Source organism: Thalassophryne amazonica, chromosome 7 (genome assembly GCF_902500255.1).
Source record: "Thalassophryne amazonica chromosome 7, fThaAma1.1, whole genome shotgun sequence".
Lineage (NCBI taxonomy): Eukaryota > Metazoa > Chordata > Actinopteri > Batrachoidiformes > Batrachoididae > Thalassophryne > Thalassophryne amazonica.
In genome coordinates, this window is record NC_047109.1 from 36,835,703 (window position 1) to 36,845,747 (window position 10,045).

Consider the following 10,045-nt stretch of genomic DNA (forward strand, 5'->3'; position numbering starts at 1 on the left):
ATATATATATATATATATATATATATATATATATATATATATATATATATATATATATAAAATCTCTCTTTATATATATATATATATATAAAGAGAGAGAGAGAGAGTTTATATATATATATATATATATATATATATATATATATATATATATGAAAGGACAAAACACTGAATGCATTTTTTAAATCCTATTAAATTAATGCTAACAGTCTGTACTATAATCACATCTGGATTGTTTCAGTGCAGCTCCACTGTGGTAGAGTACAGAGGAAATCTTTCAAATATTGTATCCACTGTCAGTGACACTGACTGGGCATCATCCCCCCCCAGATGCTATTGAACAGAATTAAAGCAAACATGACACATGGTGTAACTGCAGCAGAGCACTTTACAGTCAGCGCGCCATTAGCAAGGAAACACTGTGTGGAAATGTAACATCTGTCGCACTGTTGAAAGTCATAGATTTCACTGTGCAGTTTAAAGGTTCGGGAAAATGTGATCTGAGTTCTACTGATGTTTGTGAAAAAAGAAGTGATTTCTCTGCTGAAGCAGGTTGCGTGAGGAGATGTTTGGTTGCTGAGGTTGTTCCCTGTGACAGCGTGCAGGTGAGTCAACATGGCGTGATTCTCCACAGACAAATCAAGATCCCCCGCCGGGCGCGCGCGCGCGCACGCGCGGAGGCGGAAGCAGCAGCCTCGCGCGCTCTATAAAAGCCCACGCAGCGTGTGGAGAGATCACGGAGGACAACAGCGCGGGCAACAGCCTCAGTCCAGTTCAAAGGTAAAATCCATCAATAAATAAATCAGTCACTTTTTCTTCAGCTGTGAGGAGATCGAAGGTCACCAGCTGCTTCATTCAGTCAGCAGCTGTTCTCTTTAACTTCATAGTTGCTTGAAAATATTGCTGGCTTTGAATTCTTTTATTGATGTTGTTGTTGCTGCTTTGACTTTATTGTTATTTTTTCCTGCCACTTTCACGCAGGTAAATCTGTCAAACAACCATGAAGGCTGCAGTTGTGATTTTCGTTGTGGCCGTCATCACTGGTAAGAGCTGCTGTACTCATATTACACATACATTAGAGATCCACCGATACAGTTTCTCCACGGCTGATACCAATTATTGTGATTATCGTCAAGCTTTGGAGGCCGATACTCATATTTGAGGCCGATATTTGCCTGCAGTAAAAAGTGTCAAAAATGTGTTAAAATTTATTATAACACACTCTTAAAGCTAAAGTTTCTTGAAAATGTTTTGCAATTTGTGTGTGTGTGTGTGTGTGTGTATATATATATATATATAATTTTTTGTACTTTTGTTTAAATACAAATAATCACTTTTACAGCCAGTTTTCTCTGGTTAAGTGAGGAAATGTATACATGAAAACTGAAACATGAAAAGTCACTGACTATGTCTTGGACTCCGAAATACAAACAAAATGGTACTGTATGGTAAATGTGTCTGGAATAGGCCGTTTGCAGTTGACTGCACTTGTTTTGACCATGCAAGGAGACTAGTGAGGGAAGCCAACAAAACACACATGACACCTCTGAATGAGTGGTATAGAGGAGGATTTCTTTAGAGGAGGATTTCTTTCACCAAAACATCAAATCCTCAGATGTACTTTCTGACAAATTATAGCTGAATGTTCAGGTCTTCTTTTTAAGAAAACCCTCCTCTGCACCACTTCATCAGGAAGCAGAAATAACTGGTCATACAAAATGCAAAACATGCACTATGCACAATTTCTCCAAGCACAGCCACAGAAGCCTGTAATGTCTTCTGGGTTGTCTAGGTGTCTTGGTGGCTTTCCTCACTCTTCTACTTCTTGCACAGTCACTCAGTTTTTGAGAACTATTTACTCCATGCAGAGTGTCACACTGTTTATAGTTCTTAATAACTGATGTAAATTAAGTCCAAGACATATTCAGTGACTTCAGAATGTACATGTATCCATCCCCTGACTTGTCTGAAGAAAACTGCCAATAAAACTGATTATTAACAGATATTATACCAAAGTGGTGTTACATTACTTATGCAACCCATCATTTTTTTATTAATCAATTTCAAGTTGTAGAGATTTGCTTTCAGTTCGAGTTTAAGGAAGATAATTTTAGATTATTATTATCAATTTTTTTTTTTGTATTTGAAATGGTATAAACAAATTAAAATGTGTGAAATACCAAGTGTTCCAACTTTTCCACTTTTGGAGGTCACTGTATGTGCCACTCTATCAGAAAATTGTAGAACTGGTGATGCAACAGACAAAAGTTACACTATGCACAGTTTCTACAGTCACAGCCACAGAAACCTTTAACTCATTCAGAGGTGTCATGGGTGGCTTCCCTCACTAGTTATCTTCTTGCACCATCATTCAGTATTTTAGAACTGCCTGTTCCACACAGTGCACTATGATCTGCATATTTCTGAATGACTGATGTCAATGAAGGCCAAGACATTCAATGACTTGGAAATGATCATGTATCTATCCCCTGATTTCTTTCAAAAAAACTGTTGTGATGATATATATATATTAAAAATGCTCTGAAAACAGATGAAGTATCGATATATTGACTGTAATTCCTCAAGGGGTTAATGTGATATTTTTGCTCAACTCTTTGAGTTCGATCTGTAACTGTACACTACAAGCACATTTTGTTTATTTCTTTTCAGCTCCACTTTAGTTGTGAACAGAGGCAAAATCACAAAAAAAAAAAGGTCACTGTCCAAATACTTCTGGACTTGACTGTACATCAGGAAAAACTAGAGCTTGTGCCTTTGCAGTATGAGGGTACTTTAAGACCATTTCTGCCCCACTGAGAAAACATCACAGTAGAATTGCTGTCTCCCTTAATTTCAGTGCACAATCTTGAAGCTTCACTATCCCTTCATAGAAGAAGATCATATCTTGAGCCTCCAGATACTTTTGTTTCTAGGTGAGGCTGACAAATGTGTACCCTTATGTGTGTGCATCTCTCTGCCGTTTGATTTAGATTATAAACCAAAAAACAGAAATAATGTGAGGACTGGGCTGCAAACATCTCACACCTGAAGATACTCAGAAGTAATTGCAAACTGAGTTTCCATCTTTCCAAAATGTTTGAAAAACTAACAAAACCAAAAGAAGCCTACGTTGATCAGGCTTATGTGTAATAAAGATGAGAAATACTGTACATGTTTGAATTTAGCATTGATTCTGTCCACAGGGTGCAGTGCACATGTTCTGCCCATGACTGACACCATCCAAAGCCAGTGGGAAAAAAGTGTGGAAGAATTCTGGAAATACATCTCTGACCTGACCGGAAAATCTGATGACTACCTGACGACTTTCAAAACCTCACAGTTCAGCACCGAACTGGAGTAAGTGTTTAAAAATTACAGTCTGACCAATGTATCGGTTGCCCGATATTAGCCAATATGAGAATTCACGAGCATATCGGTGCCTGCATTATTTTCTCAGATGTGAAAACTTTTGTTTTACCAAGTAAACCATGTAGAAAAACACTTTGGCTGTTAGAAATGGTGTTATTACACGGTTATTACATTTCTTTGTCATAAGGATTTGATAATGAAATGTTAAGAATCATTGCCATTTTTCTATGTACATATCAGCGAATATATTGGTTAAAACATGTCACGATGATGGAGTGCAGGATGTTCATCCTTGCCAACTGCTGATGGGTTTCTTAAATGTGTAATTTGTCCTGATTTCTGACAGCCGTATAATCACCGACACCTTCACACAGCTGAGTCAAATTACACAATCTGGTGAAAGCACGGTGGGACAAGTGTCCGAAGAACTGCAACTCCTTTCCACCAAACTGCACAAGGACATGGTTGACGCCAAGGACCGCAGCACCGTGTACCTGAACGAGCTCAAGACCTTGATGAAGCAGGACAGCGATGATGTCCGCACCCGAATGACCACCTACTCAAACAAACTGAAGAAGCGCCTGAACAAGGATGCACAGGAGATCCGCAAGTAAGCGGCATTGAAGCTTTCTGGCTCCTAACTCACTGTGATTGAATTAAAAACTAAACACATTCTCTCTCTTTCCTCACCACAAGCTCCTTAAGCATCTACATGGATGAGGTGAATGCCCGTGCCTCTCCACATGTGGACACTGCCAAGCAGCACGTCCATCAAGCTGGAGACACCACCACTGAGAAGCTAGAAGAACTTACAGCTATGGTGCAGAGTGAGGTGAAGAACCTGGGCCAGCAGCTGGAGACAGACGCCAAGGAGCTGAAGACCAAACTGGAGGCCTCGGCCCAGGAGCTGCTTGACACCTTTGATACGATGGCCAAACAGGTGGCTTCGCAGTTCCGCGAGCAGATTGATAACATCATGGAGAAGGTTAATGCTTAAAGACAGACTCAGAGGGTTTTCAAAAGGTTTTAGACTTAGTGGTCCACTGTGAGGAGCAAACGGGGAAAAGTGCTAACCACTGATTTCTTTGACCTTAGCAAGTAGGGGGAAGGTGGTAGTTGAGTTACTGATGTCTTCGTTTTTCTGTTATAGTGTTCAACGATCTCATTTTATCACCTTTGATGGCTGAGCATCAGCAGCACAGCCAGTGAGAGCTGAAAAAACACAAATGATTTGCAGTAGGCTTTGCATTTCTATTTTTGCAATAACAGCTCTCGCCGGCCGTCTTCTCATTTTGTAATTTTTTTGTTTCTTTGTTTGTGTTGGAGTTTCCAACATTTTATTTAGGCTTACAAACCACACGCTGGGAAGTTCCAAACACACAAACCTGGGTGTGTTTTATTCATGTAAATGCACTGAATGATTTCACCAGATGGGGAAACGTTCTGGAGCGTGCCGACTGGCTATGTTTGAGAGGATGATGAACCACTAAAGTGTACCTTTTGTAGTGTCTATATCTGTCGCTGGCCCTTGTTTCACATATCACATGCCCACTATGCTGCTTACTAAAGTACACTGTAGTGTACCCAACCATGCTGAGGGAATAAAGAACCTAGAAAACACAATCTGCTGTCACTGCTTCTTTTCCCCTACAATGTCTGAAGAGCTATTTCTTATTAAAGTTGAGGCTTGTTTGCAGTAATGAGACTCCACAGAGGTTTTGAGCCACCACTCTACAGTTTGTCTCATGGCTCCTAAAGTAAAATGCAAATTGTGAGAAAAAACCTCAAAAAAAAAAAAAAAAAAAAAGTCGAAACACTGGTGTCAGTGCTTTGTCAATGCATTCCAAAGTGTGAAGTGGATGAGAGTCGACTCCCACTGGACCGGATAGTGACAGGACAAAATCCCAGCGGGACAAAATCCCAACCACTTATTACAAAAGTGTACAAAATCCCAGTCTCATAAGAGGTTTCAGCTTTTTCAAAGTATTGAGTATTGTGTTGAGGTGACACCATAGTTGTTTAAAGTAACTGTGATATTCTATTTGAAAGTGTGGGGAAAAAAAATGTAATTAAATGTGCATGATGAACTCTAAATAAAATATTTTGAATGTATATATGTGTTATTATTTTATATTTATATTTATTCATGAGACTGGGATTTTGTCCACTTTTGTAGTAAGGGGTTGGGATTTTGTCCGCTGGGATTTTCTCATTTAACCGGAGGAGGTACCTCCTCCAGGCATGCTCGGTGGACTAGGACTATGCGGATGAAGTGTTCAATCCAAGGACACTGGGATTCAGACCCACAAATACATATCATTAGCCCATCTCCTTATCCCACTGCTTCACACCTAAAGTCATATAAACATCTTCATCCTTATTATATTCTTGGTAGTTGCTAAGTGACTATTATAACATCTAAATGTGTGGACCTTTGCAAACCATTTTAATTACAAAAAAAAAAAAAACAAAACAAACAAAAAAAAAAAAAACTGATGCCCCAACTCAAATAAAGAGCATCCATGCAAGAAAATTTAATTTAGTTGGGACTACATATATATTAGATGGAAATCCTGCCTATAATTGAATTGAGTTCATCCAATGAGTTATTTGATTGACTCAAAAAACTGACTCATTGGATTGGATTTCCATCTAATAAATATATGTAGCACCAACTCAAATAAAACACATCCATGCAAGATAATGTAACTTATTTTAGTTGGGACTACATACATTTATTAGATGGAAATCCTGCACATAATTGAATTGAGTTCATCCAATGCACAATTTTTCTGAGTGCAAATATCAGACTGAGTCCTGAAACACTGCATGTATTTGCAGGTGCTGCAACGGGTGTTGATTTTCCTTTCTGTGGTAGTATTAACAGATTACATCCTGAACACCACCTGACATGTCTCATATCGTGGCTGCCATGTCCTTTCAGAGAATAGATGCGTTATCTATTTTTCACATGTGATACATGATACAAGTACCAGACAGCAAAAATAAAAATAAAATTTCTTTTTTGACATCATAGCAGCAACATTAAATGATTAGCAACTTTTATTATAGAAGTTATAATGTCTGGGGAAAATGTCACAGACATGAAAAATGTAAGAACAATTAAAAAATATATATTTCAGAGATAAAAAGCCAAATGAAGTATCTGGTTACAATAAATCATTTTCGTGAAGCTCCTCAGCCAAACTCACATGGAGCTCTATGACTAGCTAATTAGTGTCCTGTAAAAAATCACTTCCGAAAAAGAAGTCACAGAGGATGCAAAGTGTGTGAGAAAACAATTATCAAATCATATGGAAATGATGAAATATCAAATGACATGGAAATTGAGCTGCAGCACAACACAAATGCAGCTGAAACACACAGTTTTAAAAACATACTGTACATGAGAGAGTCTCAGACATGACGTGTGTAGCACAGGCGGAGCTTTTAGACGTGACTCTGAAGATTTAGTTTTTTGCTGTTCCCAGTTTCTCTGGGTGGCCACAGCAGATCCAAACATCTGGATCTGGGACAGGTTTTACACCGGGTGCCTTGCTTGAGTTGTTCCCCAGCCAAATAACTAATCAGGACCTATACTCTACTTCATTCTCAGATCTGATGGAATCAGGTGCATAAAGAGCAGCACGGCTCTCCCCAATTCATTTTAAAGTTTTAAAGACCAAACAAAAAAAGGCAAGGTTTCATAGGATTAGATTTTGACTCTCTCCCTGTATCTGTGCTCCACCTCAAACCTGTGCTTTTCTTCTTCCCAAGCAATCAACCCCCTCCTGAACCTGTCCTGCTGTTTCACGTTCAGACTTGTTAAGATCACCTCCCAGATTCCATTGTTAACTTCCCAGCAGGCAGCCGGGGCTTTGATTACTGGTGACAGTTTACCTGTCTACTCTGTCTGCATGTGTCCTGGTGCAGAACAAAGTAAAGGCCCCCTGACACGAGCATGACTTTGAGTCACGCACTTGCACGACCTGTGTCGTGCAGGAGGGTAAAACTCATCTTTAACTGGTGTAGACTGAATGTGAGAGGGGCGCCGGTGCGTGCAATTGCGCAAAGAGAATTTTGAAATGTTCAAAAAAAATCCTCCATGCATAAATGTTGTGCTACGTGGTGTGATCTAATCGCCAACACAACATGCAGCTCGTCAAGTCGAGTAAAGAAGTGAACAGAGAGAGTGGTGACGTCAACAGATCGCATCAGAGCGCAGCTCATCTGAAGGATTCTAACACAATGTTAAATCTCTCATAAACATACTTTAACAGCTGCACACAAGAAGCAAAGAACACACAACTGTTTACCAAGCCATGACAATGTAAACATGACAAATAATTATCCATTTAGTCACTCTGAAATGTGAAATTTTTCTTTATTGGGGGAGGGGATCAGAAAACCAGTCAGTATCTGGTGTGACCACCATTTGCCTCACGCAGTGCAACACATCTCCTTCTCATAGAGTTGATCAGCAGCCAGACGCCATCAAATGTGAGTATTTGCCCACTCAAGTCAGTTATGATGATGAACTGCAGTCAGGTCGAGACCCCGATGAGGACGGTGAGCTTCCCTGAGATAGTTTCTGGCAGTTTCTGCAGAAAGTCTTTGGTTCTGCAAATCGATTGTTGCAGCAGCTGTCTGGTTCGCTGGTCTCAGACGATCTTGGAGGTGAAGATGCTGGATGTGGAGGTCCTGGGCTGTGGTTGCAAGGCCAGTTGGATGTACTGCCAAATTCTCTGAAACACAGATGGAGACGACTTCATACATGCCAACCTGTATGTATTGTCTGTAAATTATATGTATTTTCAGAGTCATACGGATGTACAAATAAAGTCTTACAGATATTCAGGGTTTGGTCTGCAGCGGCTCTGTAATCAACTGTTTCTGCAGCGCAACTCCACGTTGATGTGTGAGCCAATGAAGCAATGCTTCGATCCACTAGTTCATTGCTTCTTTGATTGCTCTTCAGAAATGGCAAGTCCATTTCTTAACCTCTCTCAAAGCCATTAAAATATCGTGAGTCACTTTTGTGTGGATTAAAGTCAATAACTGGGACTCTTGACTTGTTGCAGTCAAGAAAAGAGAATCGTCCTCCGTTCCTTTGGCACAGCTCCAAATGCCGTGCGGCTCTCTGCCCAGACAGAGTCCGGTCAGAATTAATAACTTCAAAACGAATTGCCGCTTTAAATAAAATGACACCTCTTACAAACTTTTTAATACAGACAAGAAATTACAATCGACTAAAATGTTTTTTTCCTCCCAAAATGAGACGTGCTGTATTCTTTATGAATTACATCCTGACATGCAGCACAGCCAGCTGAGCTCAGCTCAGATGTATGGAAAGATATTCATGTCAATAATGTCTGAAAGGAAATGGTTTTGACAAAAACTACAGATTTTGTTTATTCCTATTTATGTCCAGAGATCAAGGATCCACCATGTAGAGTTTATTATGTCCAAAGTTTAAGGATCCAGTGACCAATTTCATATTTATTTACTTTAAGACTCAATAAAATGTTGTTCAATTTTAGTTTAATCAGCTTATAAAGCACCAAATCACAAAAAAAGCAGTCTCAAGGCACCTCACATAGAACAGTTCAACATAAAAATTAAAATAAATAAATAAAAATTTAAAAAATTCTAATTCATAATTATAAACAGGAAGTAAAAGAATAAAACAGTTAAAAAAAAGTATTCATCAGAAAGAGAATAAAAATAGGCTTTAAGTCTTGACTTAAAAATGTCCACACACTCCTACTGCCTCACAGTCACAGGAAGACCGTTCCACAGAGCGGGTGCACAATAAGAAAACCTCTTTGACCCACTGACATAGAAAACCTGTAAAGCCTACTTTTAGTACACAAAAAATTCACAAGAGGTATCGATAAGGGAATCGATAAGGAATTGGATCGATAAGCGGAATCGATAATGGTATCGATATCGATAAGATCTTATCGATACCCATCCCTAATAAACACGGGGCGAAGTCGAGGATCATCGGCATGCCAGTCTGCAACATCAGTACTAGTGAGGTGATTTTCGATACACTTATTATATTCGATTTATTTTTCACGATTTTATTAATATATTTGCATTAGTGACACACAGTTCTTGTTTCTGTAAAAAAAACTAAATTTGACACATTCAGTTCTATAAAATTCAGCTTGACGCATATATACTAGATCTCTATTGTTTGAAATTCAACTGTGGAGGAAATACTAATGATCCTGACTTTAATGTCATTGTGGCAGCTCATAATATGCATTGTGTTATGTATTATCTCACTCATAAGAAGGAATAAAAATGCAACTGTTTTACCAATCCATCCAGATTCCAAATGCATTCTTCACCGGACGGAGCGCACACGACAACCCGAAGCTATAGATAATTTCTCTGATTCTGGGAGCAATGAGAGACAGTTTCATCAGCCAAGTTCTGAGAGCAAATACGTCATTGGCTACGAAATGAAAATTTTATATAGCGTGGCGTCGAGAGGAACAAATCAGGATGCACTGACATGACGAATTGCGTGGCAGTGCAGGGATCAAATTCGTGCAAGTGTCAAGGTGCCTTAAAAGTAATCCCTTGTTTTTATTTGGTGTCATCCCATGTTGATGTGGCACAGATTTTACACCGGATGCTCTTCCTAACGCAACTTCACATTACA

At 39.2% G+C, this 10,045-nt stretch overlaps 1 protein-coding gene across 1 annotated transcript; it reads left to right on the forward strand.

Annotated features, from left to right (window-relative positions):
* The first annotated feature begins 692 nt into the window (after positions 1–692).
* On the forward strand, positions 693–4,992 carry apoeb (apolipoprotein Eb). The gene is made up of 5 exons (XM_034174025.1): positions 693–780; positions 982–1,043; positions 3,204–3,357; positions 3,716–3,979; positions 4,066–4,992. The coding sequence occupies exons 2-5, from the start codon at positions 1,001–1,003 to the stop codon at positions 4,364–4,366; spliced, it is 762 nt and encodes a 253-aa protein (XP_034029916.1). The 5' UTR covers positions 693–780; positions 982–1,000; the 3' UTR covers positions 4,367–4,992.
* Positions 4,993–10,045: the final 5,053 nt, after the last annotated feature.

What these genes read in the sequence shown, in the direction of transcription:
- apoeb (XM_034174025.1), top strand. Translation starts at nt 1,001, where the DNA reads ATGAAGGCTGCAGTTGTGATTTTCGTTGTGGCCGTCATCACTG. An exon ending in CGTTGTGGCCGTCATCACTG is followed by an intron (nt 1,044 to 3,203) that starts GTAAGAGCTGCT and finishes TTCTGTCCACAG; the next exon opens with GGTGCAGTGCACATGTTCTG. An exon ending in GATGCACAGGAGATCCGCAA is followed by an intron (nt 3,980 to 4,065) that starts GTAAGCGGCATT and finishes CCTCACCACAAG; the next exon opens with CTCCTTAAGCATCTACATGG.